The sequence below is a fragment of the Manihot esculenta genome, chromosome 13 (genome assembly GCF_001659605.2).
Source record: "Manihot esculenta cultivar AM560-2 chromosome 13, M.esculenta_v8, whole genome shotgun sequence".
NCBI lineage: Eukaryota > Viridiplantae > Streptophyta > Magnoliopsida > Malpighiales > Euphorbiaceae > Manihot > Manihot esculenta.
The window spans coordinates 36,685,782-36,705,719 of record NC_035173.2 but is presented as its reverse complement, the minus strand read 5'-3'; the positions used below and the strand labels follow the sequence as shown (position 1 = coordinate 36,705,719).

The following is a 19,938-nucleotide window of genomic DNA, read 5'->3' as shown; positions in this document are numbered from 1 at the left end:
ATACCCTACCAGAGTTTTTTTTTTTTTTACTTATACCCTACCAGAGTTATACTCTGTTTTTTTTTTTTTTTTTTGAAAGCAGAGTTATACTCTGTTTATATATATATATATCCTGTTACGTTATATTTCATCAGCAAATTAATTAATTTTTCCCTTTATCATTTTTTTAGGTGCATGCATGTAACTAGCATGCTTCTTTTAAAGTGGTATTTTAAATTTATGTTTTTTTATCAAGGACAATACTTTTTATTTTAATTTGATATTTAAATTATGTTTTATAAGGAGAAATTCACCTACTATATATGAATTAGAGACTTGGGATTTTATATATTAATGAATTATATATCCCAATTTAGAATTGAGATATGTTAATTTGATAATTGACTGGAAAAAGCCGTGAAATATATATATATATATATTGTCGTAATTTCAGACAAAGTCATATGTTGTGTACTTTTTAAAGGTGTATTAATTTGGAGAAGAGGGTCAAGTTTCCCAGCTGGAACCATTTTTAATATGACCACACAAATCTTGCCACGTAGTATATGATGAAATTAAATGTGTCGACTCTTCCCTTCCTCTAATAACGAAGTCAACTCACCTGCTCTTAATTTCATTAGCAAAAATGATACTCTGGTAGTTTGACAATTGGGCGTTTAACTCTGAGAATTTGATCCATGCAATTGCATGCTTCCTTTTTTATCTGCTGGAACATTGAAAATCATGTCTCTTAATTTCATCTAACGTTGTTGTTGAGTTGTTGGTCAATTATTATTTTACAGATTTTGCTTTGTCCTAAGGATTACACATGGTTATATTATGGTTTGAATTTGGTTTACTTATTTTATTTAAATGGATCATGGGTGAATCATGGTTAAAATAGAATTTAAAAAAAGAAAATTGGAAAAAGCAAAATTATTTATTAAACTGAAATTATCAACTCTTACATGGAGCTTGCTTCCTTTACTTTATCACCTTGTTTCTTATTATATGTTCATTAACTCATGGCCAGACTGCTGCATGAACATGGACATGTACATGTGTTCTTCCATATATATTTATAAATGCTAATCCTAAATCTCCATAGATCTTGTCTCCCCATTTATTGTCTCTATGACATCGTCTCTTCAACTCAAACGTTAATATTTGAGATAAGGATGAGCAAAATTTCAATATCATGATTCATACATAGATGCATTTGACCATGACGATAGTGGAGAGTACGTAGTAGATTCATATACAAAATTAATCTTAATTATAGGATAAGTTGATAATCAGCGTATGCTTACATAATGTAATACCGGTTGAGGTAATTACATGTCAAGAATCTAGGGTTTGCTTGTGCATGCCTTACTTTATATAGCCACCTTACTTCATCCCGTGTATATATGTCTTAATCTAGTGGTGGACTTGTACCCATATTTACAAATTATGTAAGTCGTAGAAATAGTTGTTAAATTGTGGTTGGAGATGGCAGGGAGATCTCCAACAAACTTTGAATATTTGTATGCATTTTAAATTTTTATGTCAATAATAATAATAATCTCCTTTATTACACACGTTAATTCGTATTTGTTGCTCTTCACATGTATGCATCCGCATTTTGTTTTTCTACCTCAAATCTCCTTGAGAAACAATAAATTTATTATAATCATATATTTATAAACATATTATTTGATGGTAAGCTGTGATTGGTTTAATAAGGAGAGAATTAAATTCTTTCATATTTGATTTTGAATTACTCATTGTTATAATATCTCGTGTATCATCTCTCTCAAACTGAATGAAAATATTATTTTAAAAGTATGTAAAACGATTTATTAAGAATAGACAGTTAGCTAATAAATACGTAATCGATTAATTTAGTAAAAATGTATTTAAGATTTTTTAAATTTATTTATTTTCATAAATTACAAAATTTACCAAATTTATTGAGGTTAAGGTTTGAAAGTTACATAATTTATTTTTTTAGGACAGGGCAAGTATTTTTCACTATCTTTTCCATAAATGTATACGTTATACAGTTGATTTATATTTTATTATTTCTCTCTATATACATATATGTATTTTGAATCGATGGGCGTTGTAGTAATATTCGCATAAATTTATTCCCGAATAATAAATTATACATGCAGGTGAGAGCGTGAATCTGGATGCATCTGGGCCGATTTGGAGATTTGTGAGTTGTTGTAGATCGTTGCATAGCGAAATCTTGCAAGTCGGCCACGTGGCTCTGCCTGGTAGGACAACTGCATAAACTCAAGGCATGAAAAATTTACACGTAGAGGATTTGTTAAACATCTCTATTTTCTTGGTGGCTAAGGCTATAAATAATACCCATGCACGTAGATATGATGATGCAATCGATTAGATTAATGGATGGCGGATTCTGTCTGCTTTGTTAACTTGTTACATAAATAAATAACAAATTTTTAAATTCATTCCAAGATTTTTATTATATTTTTTTTCTCTTAAATCATAGTGTCATTCATGATTGATCCATGGGCTACTTTGTTTATGGGTCATGTGAATCAAGGCCTTTACACGTGACTTTTTAGCTCGCCAGCTTTTGGGTTGGGCTCTAATTAATATTATTTTATTCTAAGTTTATTCCTATAATTCCAGTAGTTTGTAAGAAGTTTTCTATATATTTAATAAGCTGATTTCACATATAATTCCAGTCTATACGAGTCCTAAATGAGAATTGCAATTAAACCCTAATTCTTAGCCTTATTTACTACTCCATCAAATTTGATTTTAATCCTTCATGATGAGTTGCAACTAAACTGAAGGTAACTGATGGGTTTTTCTTTGAGGATTTCCTAAAGCTTTCTAGATGCCACAAATTCTTAAAAGTTTGACAAGGCATTGGAAAATAATGACTTATTAGTTAATTTGCTTATTTATGAAATTAACCAAACTAAGATGGTGAAATTTCTAACATATAAGTTAAATTCTGAAAACGATTCTATAGATGAATCAAATTAAATAATGATGAATAAAACTAAAAGAAAATTACTACAAAATCCCTAAATTTTTATAAAATTATCTGGTTGGCTCTTATAATTTTTGAGATCAATTAAAATCTCCCTCATATTTTTAATATAGAATTATCAAGTTTTTTTGTTAAAAATTTTGATAGTCAACTAATATAATCATCGGTCAAACGAGAGAGTATATTATAAAATTACTTTAGAACACTTGAAAAAAGAACAAATTGATCTCAGGCACTCGAGAACACCCAATTGATTCTTCTTCCATTGATACCCAAAAGCTTTGAGTTTTTCCTAATCTATTTCTTTCCTAATATGTGACCATTGCCGATGGTCGACCTCACTTACATTGATGGCAAAGCTGCTTTTGAACAAAAGTGTATAACTCTATTTTTTTTTTAAATTCTTATTGATGTGGCTGAAACAGAGTTATACTACGATTGGTCAATTTACAAGACAAAAATATGAGGTTGTTGGTACCTATGGCAGCTACTTGACACTCAAGACAGTAAACTGGAGAGATGCGCATATGCAATGTAATGCTTTGACTTAAAAATAGTTGTGTAAGTTTAACTTAAGAGTAGTTATATAAGTTTGACTTAAGAGTAGTTGTGTAAGAATTGTGTACTTTGATTTCTGTTTTCATATGCTTTTATACTATCAGAAGATGGAGTTGGTTATCAAAATCTCCTGAAAATCTGACTAGCACTAACTAGTGGATATGAGATCCTGCGATCATAGTTGTAATGAGAATCTACTGGATTGCATTCTCTAACGGTAACTTCCCGTAGAGCCTTGCCTGTAGTTGAAAGGGGGAGTCTTGACGAAGAGATGAGATCTGAAGCGTTCGGATCTTCTTTTCCCTTGAAGGGACCGAGTATTATCTTCTTAGACTTTTGCAACGTGGCATTGTTTTCGAGTGTCAGCATATGGTCTTCTTTAGGTGATTATTGTGTTATATCAAAAGCCCCCTGTCAGTATTCGATTCTTCATATTCGAAGGTGACAACTGTCTTCACAATTTTGGAACACGTGGCTTGTTTAGATTGTCCTTTCACACTCGCATCGCTTTGCCTACTCCTACCCATAAATGACGATTGTCTTGTGGCCATGAAATAAATTAAGAAAAAAATAATAAATTGAACTTAGCATCCGGTCACGATAATGACTTGAGAATTTTATTAATCAGGATTGACACCCGATCGTTAGCCTAGCAAATACCCTCCTAGTGGCCTGGTCATGAAATGCCTTAGAGACTTTTTGCAAAACAAGACTAACACCCATAAATGACGATTGTCTTGTGGCCATGAAATAAATTAAGAAAAAAATAATAAATTAAATTTAGCATCCGGTCACGATAATGACTTGAGAATTTTATTAATCAGGATTGACACCCGATCGTTAGCATAACAGATACCCTCCTAGTGGCCTGGTCATGAAATGCCTTAGAGACTTTTTGCGAAACAAGACTAACACCCAATCGCATGGCCTGGGCACAAAATGCCTTAGAAACTTCTTGCGAAACAGGACTAACACTCAGTGATGTGGCTTGGCTAATACTCGCCTTGTGGCCTGGGCATAAAATGCCTTAGAAACTTTTTGTGAAATTGGACTAACACTCAGTCGCGTGGCCTAACTAATTCCCGCCTTGTGGTCTGAGCATAAAATATTTTAGAAACTTTTTGCAAAACGAGACTAACACCCGATTTTTACTAAACGGGACTAATACCCGGTCGCATGGCCTAACTAATACTCGCCTCATGGCTTGGCATACAATGCCTTGGAAACTTTTTACAAAACAATACTAACACTCGATCGCGTGGCTTGGCAAACATTCGCCTTGTGGGTTGGGCATAAAATGCCTTAGAAACTTCTTGTAAAATAGGATTAACACATGGTCGCCTGGCCTGACTTGTGCCTTGTGGTCTAGCATATAATGCATTGTTTAGCGGGACTAACACTCAGATTATGGTCTGACAGAACCCACTTTATGGCCTTAGCATAAAAGGTCTTATTTAATGAGACTAATATATGAATTATGGCTTGGCAAAACCCGTCACCAAGTATCATATGATCAGATCGTTATCACGTAATTTTATTTTTAAGTGCTAACACATGATCTAATTTAAATGATTACTGTATTATATCACTTGTAAATCCATATTTAAAATTCAGTGTATAAATATATATCCGTAAAATTTAAAATTGATATCATATTTAAAGATATTGTAAATTTTATTCAAAATATGAATATGATCTCTCTCTATATAAATATAATTAACTTCAAATTTCAGATAATTTTTTTGCCAATTAATTTAAGTTATGATTATAAATATGATATTTCAGTTTTTAATAAGTTAGATTGCATAAATTACCTTTTGCATTTAAGTATGTCTAAAAATTTTTCACAACCTAGAAGGAAAAAAAACAAATAAAAAGTTGGCGGACTGATAATACGTCACCCAATTGTGAGACCACGTGTTGTAATGACTTTGAAGACAAAAGTCATAAGATTTTAAAATACTAAGAAAAGTTGTGTTTTTTACCTAATCAGATAGTATCATGCTGAAAATATATCTGTGATTATTTTATTTTAAATAAATAAACAACTTATTTTATTTCATCAATTTCTATAGAATGTTACTAAATTAACAAACGTTATTAGGGGGGGAAGCACTGAAACTAAGAATTTTCCACATTCAAATTCGCATATAAAAAAATTGCAAAATCAAAGGAATTGGTCAGATTAGTCGCCCTCGCGTTTGTAGTACATACAGAGGCAGACAGTCCATTCTCTTCCCTATTTCCTTTACTCCTTCATCTCCTCCTCCTCCTTACTCTTCTTCTTCCTCCTCCAAGACCTCTCTAGAAGTTGGAAGCATGGGTAATAGTGCTCCTTCGAAAAACAAGCATCATCATCGAGAACGGAAATCATGTTGTTTCATGTCAAAGCAGGTAACCATTGTATCTCTCCTTATTCTCCTCATCACCGATTCAATTTCAATTTTGGGTTGCCGACTTTCCGTCGGTTGGATTTTATTTTTTTGCTGCTTGTTTTAATGGAGAGTTCAGTTTTCAAAAGAGTTGAAAATACCAACGACTACCATACATATCTTATATGAAACAGGGGGTTTTCTCATGCCAATTATAAGTTTAATCTTATATTACACTTATAACTTAATATTTTGTGTTTTATAAGAAAATTCGACTTTGGAGATATATTTTCTAGTGCTAGAACAGTCATCAGAATTACTTTTATGCTACACACTTGTCATTATGCTTTGTTTGGGCCTAGCAAAGCCCATGGGCTAACGTAGATAATTGATACTATAAAAATTGGCGGTTGGAATTCAACTCCCGCGAAAAGATAAAACTTCTAACAAAATGACCTTCATAATTATGCCACCGCAGCAAAACAAAATATCTAGCAAGATTCCACAGCGATGGCCATCGTGCCAGTGTGGAATCTACGTCACCACTCCCGTTTTCATTATCTGAAGTGTGAATCATACCAAGAGAATTTTTAATTTAATTTAATTTACTTATGCTTACTGAGCAAAGGCTTGCGTGATTCAGATTCACATTCGTCAGTCAACGGCCACCTTTTCTATCTCCTCCTTTTGATCCTTGAGATCCCTCCTTTTTTTTTTTCTTAAACAAAAAACTATAAGTGTATCCCTTCACTCTATCTTCTTAATCTCTTCCGTTTTTCATTTCAACGTAAATCCTCTCTTCATTGATCTTGCAGATGGAACCAGCGGCGATGGATTCTGTTTCTGAATCCAATTTGAATGAATTTCGCATCCCTTCTTTCATATTCCAGCCTGAATTGCACGTTTCTGATGATGGATCTTCATCTCCTCTTCCTGAATGTCCCGTTTTAGTCTTTATCAACTCCAAGAGTGGTGGTCAGCTGGGCGGTGATCTCCTTCTCACCTATCGTTCCCTTCTAAATGAAAAACAGGTATACGTCGCTTTGCATGTGGACTTCATTTGAGTGCGTTCTATGTTTCACTATTTTGCCTTTTAGGTGTTTGATCTGGGAGAAGAGGCACCCGATAAAGTTTTGCGAAGAATTTACCTCAATCTGGAAGTGCTAAAGTCTCGAAGTAAATTGGCCGTTGAGATTGAGCGGAGGTTAAGAATCATTGTGAGTTTTTTTGTTTTATTCCTTTTAGTTCTATGGACTTATCAATTTTATGTTGCACAATTCAAAATGCAATTTATGTAAAGTTAGTACGTACTTGGATTCCTTAGGTTGCAGGTGGTGATGGAACGGCTGGCTGGCTTCTTGGAGTTGTTTGCGATCTAAAGTTATCGCATCCACCCCCAATCGCTACAGTGCCTCTAGGAACTGGAAACAATCTTCCATTTGCCTTTGGTTGGGTGAGTTGTTGCCTCTCTTTACTGTGCTAAATTTTATTCTCTTTGTTAACTGGCAGATCTGTGTACTACTTTTGGAGTGGAAGGGATATCTTCGTTTTCAATAATTTCTGGTTCTTATGCTTATGCATGGTCATCCTAAATCTCTCTTTATGTGCATCTACGGAAATATACTATTAAATGCATTCTCCCTCTAAAATTCTCTTTTCTTGATTAATCTGCTTTATGGACCATCGATCACCACAGTTTTGGAAATGGATCATAATTAAGTAATTGTAACAAAAGTTGCTGGTAACATGCAAATCTTTGTTTTGCAGGGAAAGAAGAATCCTGGAACAGATCGTAATTCTGTGATGTCTTTCCTGGACCAAGTAAAGAAAGCTAAGGAAATGAAAATAGACAAGTTAGTCAACTTAACTTTTGTTCTCTCCCATGTTTCAGATTTGTTACATTTCCATATTAATGATCTTGAAAATTTTCTTCTCTACTTTATTATCATTTAAAAATTCTACAGTGTCACTGCTTGGCAATACTACTTCTGGTACAAGTCAACTAATTTATTTATTCTCTGTTTTTTATTTTCTGGTTCTTAAGCTAGACCAATCAAGTATATTTTATTTTCCTGAAATGTTTTTCTAGTAGACATATGATCTTTATTTCTTTGGATCTGAAGTATTCATATGGATGGTGTGATCTATTGACATATATTTTGCCTTTATTTAATTCATTTTAGTTTTGCTTTCCCTGTTTGGTTCCTCATTCTGTCTTATATGATTCAGCTGGCATATTCTCATGAGGATGAGGGCTCCCAGAAAAGGTCCCTGTGATCCCATTGCACCTCTTGAGCTACCACATTCTCTTCATGCATTTAAGCGTGTTTCTCCAACTGATGAACTCAACATGGTGAGCAAATTTTTTTTTATTTTTGTATTTTTTTTTAAACATTTGTCTTTTATGGACACTCTAGCACTTTAACTTGTTCTCTTCTTGTAGTGAACCAAGTTGGTGCTACTTTTTTGGAATATATATACTATGTAGCTGTAATTTCAAACACCCAAGATTGTCTTTGAAGCTGGTTTGAACAGAACTTTTTGCCATTAAGTTTGAACTTGTGCCTATAAGTTTGAGCTTATGCCTTTTATATTAAGTGGCGTCACTGTCTTCCCAAATTTGAGTTATCATGCATTACTGTTTAAGCCCCTTTGAACTTTTAGAAATCCTTACCTTCTTCTAAACATAAGTGAGACAACCTAAACCATAATAAAACTCTGGCAAGTGTTTCAGTTACTATATGGCTTACCAGGTGGCATAGGCACTTGCAACCTAGAAATGGCTGTTGATCTTTGTTCCATTGTTCACTGGAGGAACGTTTTGAAGTTCTTATATGCTAAATGTTATGGTTTATATGGCAAATTGTCGTTGAATTATTTGTATAATTATGCTTTTATATAAATTATTATGAATGCGAGTAAAACAAATTCTGTTTATTGCATTAGCAGGATGGACTTGTATTCATGATGGTAGTTAACTCAGTCCTGTCTAGAGGAAAATGAGAAAATCATTGCAAACCTTGTGTTTCTTAACTTTCTCTATATCACATTCTATTTAATAGGATATAATATTTCATTATGTGCTCTTACATACAATATTTTGTTTCCTTTTTAGGAAGGTTACCACACATTTCGGGGGGGATTCTGGAATTACTTCAGCATGGGTAAGAATGCTTCCCTGAACAGACCTATACAAGCATTATTTCCACCAATCAATTTGACCTTATAAAGAGTGTTTGTTTTGTGCAAATGTCTCAAACTTCAGTGTGATTAGTAATACTTCATATTTTGGAATTATAAATTTATTTTCTTTTTATATTTACCATTAGGGTAAGAATATTTGTTTGCTTGTATCCAATTACTGGATCAATTTCACCCACTTTGAGTGGATAATTGAATAATAAATTATAAATTTTAAGAGGAGTACTGATTGAAACATAAAGTTGTAGGGAACAACAAAGTTTAATTTGTCAGCCTTGTTCTGTCCTTTTTAGCTTCTACTATGAAATTGAACCATAATAGATAAATTTATTTAGTTGGATCTTCACTATCCAACTGTTTTCTTGCCTTCTAAAGTTTGATCAACTCAATAAAAATTTGTGACTTAAGAAACACGTGCATTCTGTTGTTGACAGGAATGGATGCTCAAGTATCATATGCGTTTCATTCTGAGCGGAAGTTACATCCAGAGAAATTTAAAAATCAGTTAGTTAACCAGGTATTTTGAATCTTTATGCACTAAGTGTGGGACTACTGTTTAGTTAACTGCTAGTACTAAGAGTAGCTACAAGCATTATTTTCCTGGTATATTGTTGAACATGTTTGTGGGATTACATTTAAACTTATGGTGAAACAATTTTGAACTACAATAATTTATTAATTTTGGTAAATCATGTCTGTTATCTTAGTCTTGCTTATGCATCTCTTACATTATTCACCTAAAGAAATGCTGCTAATGGCTCTTTTTTTACTAGTTTATCCCTCTTTTTTGCTCTTGCAAACCAGAGTACTTATGCAAAGCTTGGATGTACACAAGGGTGGTTTTTTGCTTCTCTTTTTCATCCTACGTCAAAGTGAGTGTAAACCTATTGCTTCATAGATTATGTAGTTACTCTGTTTTTTTTTTTTTTTTATCTTCCAATATATCTTTCTGCTATAAAGAACTTTCCATTTCGAAATTTTCATTTCATCACGAGAATCTTATTATGTTTTCTGTCTTTGCTTTGTTTGGGCAATAGTTGTTTTACTCACCTGAGTAAGAGATTGTTTAAGTACAGAAGTAGAAAGGAGACAGATAAGTAAATAATTTATAAGTTAGTTATACTTTCATGTTTCTTGCATGCTAGGTGGAATTCAATAATTCTATGAGTTCTTATACTTTTGAATTCCAGCTGGCATGCCTAGAAAACATAAAGTATAGTTAACTCATATAATTATGTACTTATCTGACTCCTTTCTTCTTCTGTACTTAACAAAAGAGTGTTTAAGGAACTTTTTAGCTCCAATGTAACTCCACGTTGAGATGAATGCTTGCTACGACTAATTTTTCCAGCATGTGTTCAATTTTTTTAGCATTTTGACATTAGACGGATTTTGCTTATATGGATTTTGGACACATACTGGTCTTTAGTACTTTGACATCAGAATGATTTTGTTTATATGGAATTTGAACACATACTATTTTTTTTCCTAGGACAAATTAATTTTCTTGTTTTTTTTTTTCTCCCTGTATATCTATGTATTATAATGATTTCCCCATTTTTGGGGTAATACAGGAACATAGCGCAGCTTGCAAAGGTTAAAGTCATGAAAAGACATGGTCAATGGCAAGATCTCCATATACCGCGCAGGTAACTTAATGGTCATATGTTGTTGTCTTAATTGGGGTTGAGCTTCTTTTTCTCTATGTTGGCTTCTGGTTAATATGTTAACCACTTCATCTTTCCCTTCCATCATTTGTTTAAACAGCATTAGATCGATAGTATGCCTTAACTTGCCCAGTTTTTCTGGTGGATTGAGTCCTTGGGGAACACCAAATAGCAAGAAACAACGTGATGTCAGTTCACTTGGTCATCTACTTTCAATTCTATACAAACTGATAACACTCAGAAAATAACTAATGAAAAAATTTCTTTGTCTGTATATACAGAGGGACTTGACTCCACCATATGTGGATGATGGACTTCTTGAGGTTGTTGGTTTTAGAGATGCTTGGCATGGGCTTGTTTTGCTGGCTCCAAATGGACATGGGACTCGTCTTGCACAAGTAAGAAATAGAACTGTGTGAATCAACATTAATGGATAATTTTGAAAGTATACCATGTAGTTTTTATCACTATTTCTCAATTGACAATTTTCATTTTCATACCCTATTGTTTAGCACCATGACATGGTCCTTGGATCTGTTAATAGAATGTTGAAGTAGCAATACAGGTTGATGCAGAAGATATTGCACGTCAGTGTTCCATTAATGAATCCAAGGACTTCGTAACGGCACTAAACCATGGAATATGATAAAAATGAAAGTTGTTCCTCGAGTTATAAATGCTATAGTACACTTCTCGAAATTGCCCCCTATTTGATGATACTAAGAGGACTCATAAATTCACTAATGTGAACTGGAAAATCAATATGTAATATCACATTATTTATGGCTTTCTTTGGCACTAGGCACACAAAATCCGTTTTGAGTTCCACAAAGGTTATGCTGACCATACATTTATGAGGATTGATGGAGAACCCTGGAAGCAACCCCTACCTGAAGAAGATGATACTGTAGTTGTGGAAATCTCTCACCTTGGCCAAGTCAATATGCTTGCAACCCACGATTGCAGGTCTAGAAGTGTTAATGATCCCTCATCACCATGCAATCATGATGATGGAGACGATGATAGTAATGAAGATGAATCTGAACATGGAGAAGAGCGGAAGAAATTTGGTGCAGCCGACACATTTAAGATCCCAGATGGGATTGATATTGCACATCTTAGTTAAACCCTTCGAGTAAATATTTCTCCCTTTGATTGGAATTTGTAATGGGAACCGGATGATATCACATGTTTCAGTAATATTTTTATTGGGACCAAAAAAATTCATCAAAATTAAATTGCAATACAATTTCTTTCTGATTTCCTTCTTTTGTATAGTGAAGGCTGAATTTGTTTCGTTTTGTTTAAATGTAAACTGCAAAAAACACTGAAATGGTCAAGAGCTCGTAGTAGAGGAAAGGACCTTAGATGGGCTAATGCACAAGCAACAGCAGATAGGAGTCAAGAAGAAAATGCTACATCTGTGGTATAACAAAAAGAAAGAAAAAGAAATATACAAACATTGGTGAAATTATAATGGTGTATATCTTGGTCACCTTATGCAGAACAAGAGACTTGAAAATGCAAGCCCCACATGCTGATAAAACACTGCAGACACCTGAGGTTCATATTTTACCTCAATAAAGACGATAAAAAAAAATTAATTAGATTCATAGGACTCGATCAGTGTTGTGGGAACCTCAACTGACTGCACCACTAGCTCACATACTGTGGTTCTCCCAGACATTTTTTGACAGCCTCATTAGCCTTTTGTGACTCTGCCCGTTCTTCTCGCTTCTTCTTCTCCCTGAAAACCAAATACATTTTCAGGAACAAGAACCATATACAAGATTAACTAAGCGAGAAGTGCTAAAAGCATCATGCTATATCCAAGAGAAACATCAATCATCACTCTCCGTTCTTGCTATGTAATTAATTTTCCCAATTAACAAGTTGCAACTTAAGCTTACAGCTGAATGCCAGACTGATGAAAGTTATTATGTTTGCAAAACCAGCTGAATTAAGTAAAATACCAAACTGTGCGATGAAGAAAAGAAACTGAATGTAAGCAAGAAGAGTTAATTTTTCCCCTTTACCTGTCCACATACTCCTTGAGCAACTCTTTCGCTTGAACCAGTTTGGAAAGGAGGTTGCGATACACATCAAGGTCCCGATCCACACTTCTTTTGTCTACTTTTAAGGCTGCACAAAGCTGTTCCATTGAAATTAAAAGAAAACTGTTTACCCATTAGTTAAAAAAACCTTTGCTTGTTATGATAATTAAAGTAGGATCCAAGGATTCCAAGCTGGTACCAACGGATAAATCCATGGCCTTCCACATACTAATTTCAAAATGAATATTAAACTACATGCAGCTTGATTATGCCATACCCAAAAATAAAAAATCCATTTTTCCATTCAGAAAGATAACAAATCATGCATCTTCTATCGCGGTGGGACATTTAACTGTAATATTTAGCACATGGAAACTAAAGTTCTAGAGGCTTAGGAAAGCTAACAGCTTATAATTATCATGGGTAACAGAACAAACAGTAAATTCTTTGTACTTTGCACAAAACTAATCTTTTAAAGCAACAGCTAGAATCAATACATTTCAATAATTACATGGAAGTAATGCAAAACAAACCTTTTCCAATATCGTTGGCTCAGTAGCATTTGAAAGCTCAAGCAGACGAAATAGGCCAATGGCAAAGAAACGGCTGTAGCTGAAACTCCCATTCCCAGCCCTTTCTGCAATGTCCTTTAGTGTCCCCTCAACTTCTCCTTCTCTGGATGAAAAGTCAACTAATGAAGTGGCAGTCTGAGATCGAGCCCACTCTTCTAGCCTTTTTGCATCAATCCTGTAGTCCAGAACATGCAAACTTATTGTACTAATGGCAAGCTTTTCCATCTAATTTATTAAAGCTTTAAGAGATTCTTTGGTGTAAATGCATTCCAAAAAATTTACGGGATTCATTTGCAATTCCTCAATATGTTTGAAACCTCAAAAAAGTTCATTTTGCCAGAATTACTTACATTTGCCTCACTGAAAACTAAAAGTTAAACTAGGGGAATGTATTAAAGTAAAGAAAAAAGTCTCCAAATAAGACAAACCTATATTGTTCGGGATCCTCCTTCAATGCGTTAATGTATGCTTGGAAAATGGCATCTCGATCTTCATCACTTGGGTATCCTTCCATTAGTTGATCATACACAGTGACAAAACCAAGGGCAAACACAGGGTCATAGCGGTAAGTCCTCTTGTACCTCATCAAATGTTGCTGAACAATCAGCTCCTGCAGAACGGTATTGTAGATACTTGGAATTGGTTTGTTGTATGCCTTCAGAAAATTGAACTTGGTCTCAGATACGGTGGGCACATCTGAAACCCAATCAATCAGGAGAACAAATCATGACTAAGAAAAGCGTATGCTACCAAACTACATCAACAAGCCTAAGATACAAAGTTAAAACAATGGAGTAGTAACTTTCTAGCTGACAGGCGGGCACCCTGTTCAGCTGCAAATTTAAGAAACTACAATTAAGTTTTATTTGTTGGCTATGACTGTGTGACTAAATCATGCAAGAATCAGCTCCTCCCACAATTTCAGATACGAATCGAAAATCTCTAATGCGATTCCTTATAAACAAGGAAACTAATAGGAGGGATAGGCCAAGCCAAAGCTGTAATCATCACAAAAAGAACAAACCCTAATTAAATTAGGATAGTGAAATACACAATTAAAGAAGTGACCTGTGGCAGTGGACATGCAATGAATAACCATGCGAGAAGTAGAATTTGAAGCTCTAACGCCCGTGTAGTGACAAGAAAAACTCGAACGGAATCTGAAAGTGTCGAAATTGGAAGCAAAAGAACGTATGGAGGAAGCAAAGGCCTTTCTATCATTAGAGGATTGGGCAATTGCAGAGAAGGAGACTGAAGTGACTGCCGCCATTTGTTCTATAGATGAGAAATGGGAAAAGGGGGAGAAAAAAAAATCTGCAGGAAAGGAAAAATTTTCTAAATCATATCGAAAAGGGAGATGAAGTCCAAGTAGAAAATTGCATTAGAATTATGGGCAATGGTGGGGGAAAGGGAGAGAAAGTGAGGTTAAGAAAGAGAGGCTTATCCGATCCGATGTATTGAATCCAAGCTGAAATTTTTAGATTTTCCTGAGGTTATGAAGATAGCCGGTAAGCTCTTGACACGTTGGCATTTGTCGTTGTTATGGTTATTTTCTCTCTCTTGTTTGTGGCTGTGGTCGAGTAGCTTCAAAGACGAAACTATGTCAGGTCTCAATTGGTCTGGCTACTGGTCCGGTTCAAATTGGTTTAGGATTGAAATCGAAATTTCAAGCAATTCATCTCAGAATTGATTTTTATTTTAGGTAAACATTAAAAATATTATAGTACATTAAAAGAGAAAATTGCAAGTGGGAGGCATAGTTATTGTGTCATATGTGGATCTTATCCAACTGAGCTTAGCTTTAACGTGTACATATTATCCATGAATTCACATGGTTATATGCCTAGTGCTCCAATGGCTACGGAATCAACGTGCTTGCAATCTTTCTTAATCTCCTTTAAGCTTCAACAATAATTTTATTATAATGGTCTTCAGGGAGACAAGCAGACATCACATATCTATTATATTCTTGCTTACACGTGTTTGTTAGCCTTAACCAAATTTCATTTGCAAGCCTCCATGCCTCTATCGACCTAGTATTCACTGGCTAGCCTTGCAAACGAAGAATTGGCATTTACAGTGAGAAAAATGGTCAATTCCTTCAATAAGAATAAAAGGGTTCTTTTGTCAAAAGCTCTAAATTGTTTATTTGCTTTACTCAGAGCCATGAGGCTTGATGTTCATCCAAGGAAATGGATTTTGCCAAGTGGTCTCACTAGATTTTCAGTCAATAAATTTGATACTAAGAAAAAAAAAACATAGACTAATAGAATCTACTTTCTCTGAACGTGGTGTTTTTCCAAAGCAGGTAACTGCACAGCAAGACCTTGCACCTTTTTTTCCCCTCTATATATAGATACACTTCTTCATCACTTGCCTCCTGCAAACTAGATCAACAAATAGTATACTGCAATGAACTTGAGATATATAAGCAAGGAATTCCTTCAACCGAGTTCCCAGAAGATGCAAGGAGTTAAAGACAGATCTTCAAAGAGCGATTCCAGGGTGAAATCCCTCCAGGAAGCTGCTACCTCCAAGCAAATGACGAGCTTTCCAGGTAACTTGAGTCTAAAAGACTTGAATAAATCTGGTAAAAACGTAGATGATTACAAGCTTAAGCAGGCAGAAGAGTCACTGCGGACTGTCATGTACTTGAGCTGTTGGGGGCCCTAACTGATGATGATGTATTATTTTAACTGTGAACTACGAGTTGTGTTTGTCTGTGCTACCTGTGGAAATTTGCAAATCATCTTATTTTTCCTTGCTTCTTTTTAGTTCAACTGTTCAACAGAGGTGTTACAAGGTAGTTCACCTTCTGCTATGGTGGTGAATGTACATAATTGTGTTCAGTAAATGGATCTATGACTGTCTCTGTCCATTGAAGAAATCTTCATCTTGGTATTTTCAGTAAATGGGGAAATGGGAAGCAATGAAATTGACCAAAAACAAAACGAAGTCGAAGCATAAACCAACAGATCACAGTGACCCGTTCATTCCATTCTGCACTGCATTTTACATCAAATTGAGATTTAAATTAGTGATGTTTGACAATGAAAAGCCTATTTTATTTGGAAGATGTTATGTTCCTTGTGAAGGATCCCAAGGGAAAAAGTAAGCTTATAAAATCACATATCAAACTGGTCAATGTATGGGATTGAAATTATCTATCAATATTATCTCCATTGGCAAAGGTACCAATTACCAAAGACATCATGTTTGATTAGGAAGTATCAGCTTCCTGTATCTGTCTCACCTCAAAATCTTTTAAAATCCCTTTAGAATTCTGATCTTTGAGCACAACTCAAACCCATCATGTTTCGAGGGATTAAACTTCTGCATAACCAAGTAATCTACAATTTGGTTTAGCTTTTGCAAGTAGGTGCTTCAAGAAATGGACTTTTATGAATAACTGAAAACTAACGACCAAGTAAACATTAGAGTATAAGTACAAATTACAGTACATCAGCTCTCCTAACACATTAGGAATCCCAGAACTTAGTAATTTACCAGAAGTTTTGAAGTACTAGTTAAATAATTTGAGGTCCCCAGCAAACTAGATGCATGATTTTCTCAGCCTTCTCAGCTTGTTTTGCCCTGCTTTTCTCGTCAATCCCAGCTTTCTTTGCTTCTGCTTCCCTTCCTGAAACCCAACTAGCCTCATATTTGTTGGCAGATTCGGGCGGCTGTTTAGGTTGAGAAGGCTTTACTGCAGCGACCATTCCTCTAGAGCTCAGGCTTAGCTTTCTCAGGTGTTGAACAGCCCTTTTGCATAACCCGCTCATGAATTATGATGACAACTACTAATATCTGATTTGCGAGATGCATCCAGGATTTAAAGCTACTTATGAAAATTCTATAGCCTTTTTTCCTTTCTTCGGGTGCCCCCTGATACAAGCTAGGATGTCGACACTTGCCACCAAGAGAAAAATAAACCCGCCCACAGGTTTTTGGCATTGAGCGAAAGTTTGAAACTTTGCTTCACTATAATAATAGCAGATATTCAAGAAAAGGACAAAGCCTGCGTCTTGATTTCTTAACCCACTGCCAATTGGCCATCCCCTTATCCTCACTCTGTATATGTATGTATATTATATTATATATAGTAATAAAATAAGTCACAGCCTTCAGGCTCCAAGGGGAAGCAAAGTCAAGTCTTGAGAGAAATTCATGGAGATATTGAGACATTGAAAGTTCAGAGGTTCTGTATATGGCACCTGCAAATCAAGAACAACCAAAGATCATAACTGTGTGTGTATATATATATATAGATTAAAAAAATATTTTAAAAAATAATTATTAAATTTAATAATTTTAATTAATTTAATGAAATTATAATTGTGTTTAAGTCAAAGAAACAAGTGGCTGAACTTCAAAGTAGAAAGAATTGGAAAAAGTGGGTTTGAGCTCCCATACCTCAGGCGTAGCTTGATTTTCATAAACAAAACCTTGTGCACTTGGGCCATCAAAACCCCATTATGCCCTTACATGGTGAATTTGACGAAGGAGTTATGTCAGGGTAGGATAGTCATTCCACTTGAAGAAAACCATTTGCTTTCCACATTCCAACAGGCCTAAAAACCACTGGCTTCTAATGGTTTCTCCAAAAACCTGAGGCAACAATCTAATCCTCCTCTATAAATATACCCACCAACAAGGAACCAAATCAATCATCAAACTGAAGCTATTTTCTTCGTTGCTCTGTGAATTGTGAGTCTTAAGCTTGTGATCTTTACTAGAAAAAGGAAGGGAATTGAAAGATGGGTTATGCAGTGAAGGCCTGGATGGTTGCAGCCAGCATTGGAGCTGTGGAGGCTTTGAAGGACCAAGGGTTTTGCAGATGGAACTACACTATAAGGTCACTTCACCAACATGCCAAGAATAACCTCAGGACAATATCTCAAGCCAACAAGATCTCTTCTTCTTCTTCTTCTTCTTCTTCTGGTGCTGTAGTCTCTGGTAAAGTGACGGAATCAAGACAGGCAGAGGAATCTTTGAGGACAATCATGTACCTGAGTTGCTGGGGTCCTAACAACTGAGCCCTAGCTTCCTCTTGCCTGTAGAGTCTTGACATGGAAAGCACTTCAAGATTTGGGTCCATGAGCACAGCTAATTCCACTGAGAAGCCATTACTACTTGAAGTGGTTAATTATATTAGGGATAATTTTTGTACATTATATATTGACAGTGTAGTGTGTTATTGTTGAGATAATTACAAGTAATGGGAAAAAATCAATATTAAAATATTTTTATATGTTTTGATTATGAAATTGTTCCAAAACAATTGAATGCCCAACTAAAATCCTAATTGAATATAAAGTTGAATCGGGTGATTTTTCTTTATGAAATAAAAAAACGATTCTAATGAGAAACTAAGATGAGCAAGTAAACACTCAAAACCTTCCGAAAATTAAAGTTTTTAATCTGCAGAGGAATCTTGAATGCTACGAGAGTTTTATCAATCCTTGTGGATATAAACCAGATGCTCTTGGTTTTGGATCCTTTGTCTTTCTTGGTAAAAGATTTTTCTCTAAGGAAACTTTTGTTTTTGTCTATATCTAATTTCCTGCTGGTGCATTTGATTCATCAGATACCTGGGCATCGTAGATAATTATAGTCAATGGTGATGTGGCAATAAAAGAAGGATGGATCTCTAAGGGCAGTCGTTGCAGTAACTTCAAAAACTTTCACTCAAAGATAGTGCAAGTCTCTAAACAATACTTGCGTCTGTCTCCGACCTGAATCCACCGCTTTGAGAAAAAATTTTTTAGGGGAAAAAAAATCGACCGTCCTCCATCTAATTTCCTGATATTGTGCATGACTAGGCTTGATTTACCCATGTTTAATATTCTTGGAGGCCAAATTCGGAGTGTTGGATAAATTAATATTTTTGGAGGCCAAATTCGGAGTGTTGGATTTAGGTTGGTTGGCTAAGGAAGGTATTTGGCTACCGGCTGCTGATCTGGTAGGCCTACGGTTGGATAAGCCAAGATGGTAAGCTTATGGGCGAAACTGGCATCGGTGTGATTTGCGGGCTGAGCGGGCTGAAGGAACATTTGATAGACAAGTGCGGGTAGAACTGCGATTTGCGGGCTGAGCGGGCTGAAGGAACATTTGATAGACAAGTGCGGGTAGAACTGCGGAGCGCTGGTTGTCCAGCGGGACGTAGGGACGCAGTGTGCGCTGAGGCAGGCTGTAACGACCCGAAAATCGGACCGCTACCGGCGCTAGGATCCGGGTCGACTTAAGGCCGCCGGGACCCGTAGCAAGCCTAACATGCATCCTGTGAACCTGTTTAATCCCATACATGATCAACAACATACATAAAAATTAAAACTTTTCTTTCCATATACATCAACCAAACTCAACCTGTGCATATACATCATACATAACATAAACATAACATTGATCCCTCAGTGGGATCTCATCAGTGCCCCCAATGGGTGGCATAGCATATGTTGAGTTGGTTTACATAAACATCATAAAAATCTCTAAGATCATGTAATAAAAGGGATAACAACC

General features: G+C 35.2%; 3 protein-coding genes across 4 annotated transcripts; 2 read left to right on the top strand and 1 right to left on the bottom strand.

Annotated features, from left to right (window-relative positions):
- Window positions 1-5,790: 5,790 nt before the first annotated feature.
- On the top strand, window positions 5,791-12,057 carry LOC110629392 (diacylglycerol kinase 5). 2 transcript variants are annotated; one of them, XM_021776343.2, is made up of 13 exons: window positions 5,791-5,947; window positions 6,741-6,956; window positions 7,023-7,142; window positions 7,250-7,378; window positions 7,693-7,778; window positions 8,155-8,278; window positions 9,041-9,089; window positions 9,561-9,643; window positions 9,931-9,998; window positions 10,701-10,775; window positions 10,894-10,981; window positions 11,075-11,191; window positions 11,596-12,057. In XM_021776343.2, exons 1-13 carry the CDS (start codon window positions 5,873-5,875, stop codon window positions 11,917-11,919), a joined length of 1,554 nt encoding a protein of 517 aa, XP_021632035.1. In that variant the 5' UTR covers window positions 5,791-5,872; the 3' UTR covers window positions 11,920-12,057. The 2 variants fall into 2 exon arrangements, with proteins under 2 accessions (XP_021632035.1, XP_043805384.1); XM_043949449.1 differs by lacking the exon at window positions 5,791-5,947 and adding an exon at window positions 6,390-6,578.
- A 133-nt stretch (window positions 12,058-12,190) lies between these two features.
- LOC110629393 (protein THYLAKOID FORMATION1, chloroplastic) lies at window positions 12,191-14,892 on the bottom strand. Its single transcript, XM_021776344.2, has 5 exons — window positions 14,488-14,892; window positions 13,848-14,115; window positions 13,381-13,594; window positions 12,830-12,945; window positions 12,191-12,540 (listed from the first exon to the last, which is right to left on the bottom strand). Exons 1-5 carry the CDS (start codon window positions 14,687-14,689, stop codon window positions 12,450-12,452), a joined length of 891 nt encoding a protein of 296 aa, XP_021632036.1. The 5' UTR covers window positions 14,690-14,892; the 3' UTR covers window positions 12,191-12,449.
- A 3,137-nt stretch (window positions 14,893-18,029) lies between these two features.
- Window positions 18,030-18,662, top strand: LOC110629471. The gene has a single exon (XM_021776457.2). It carries the CDS (start codon window positions 18,177-18,179, stop codon window positions 18,453-18,455), a length of 279 nt encoding a protein of 92 aa, XP_021632149.1. The 5' UTR covers window positions 18,030-18,176; the 3' UTR covers window positions 18,456-18,662.
- Window positions 18,663-19,938: the final 1,276 nt, after the last annotated feature.

Bases quoted from the DNA above. Each gene is read 5' to 3' on its own strand.
- LOC110629392 (XM_021776343.2), top strand. From the start codon at position 5,873: ATGGGTAATAGTGCTCCTTCGAAAAACAAGCATCATCATCGAGAACGG. The intron at 6,957-7,022 runs GTATACGTCGCT...TTTGCCTTTTAG, and splicing joins CCCTTCTAAATGAAAAACAG to GTGTTTGATCTGGGAGAAGA. The intron at 11,192-11,595 runs GTAAGAAATAGA...CTTTGGCACTAG, and splicing joins ATGGGACTCGTCTTGCACAA to GCACACAAAATCCGTTTTGA.
- LOC110629393 (XM_021776344.2), bottom strand. From the start codon at position 14,689: ATGGCGGCAGTCACTTCAGTCTCCTTCTCTGCAATTGCCCAATCCTCT. The intron at 12,946-13,380 runs GTTTGTTTTGCA...TCAATGGAACAG, and splicing joins AGCCAACGATATTGGAAAAG to CTTTGTGCAGCCTTAAAAGT. The intron at 12,541-12,829 runs GTAAAGGGGAAA...TTTGGTTTTCAG, and splicing joins CTCAAGGAGTATGTGGACAG to GGAGAAGAAGAAGCGAGAAG.
- LOC110629471 (XM_021776457.2), top strand. From the start codon at position 18,177: ATGGGTTATGCAGTGAAGGCCTGGATGGTTGCAGCCAGCATTGGAGCT.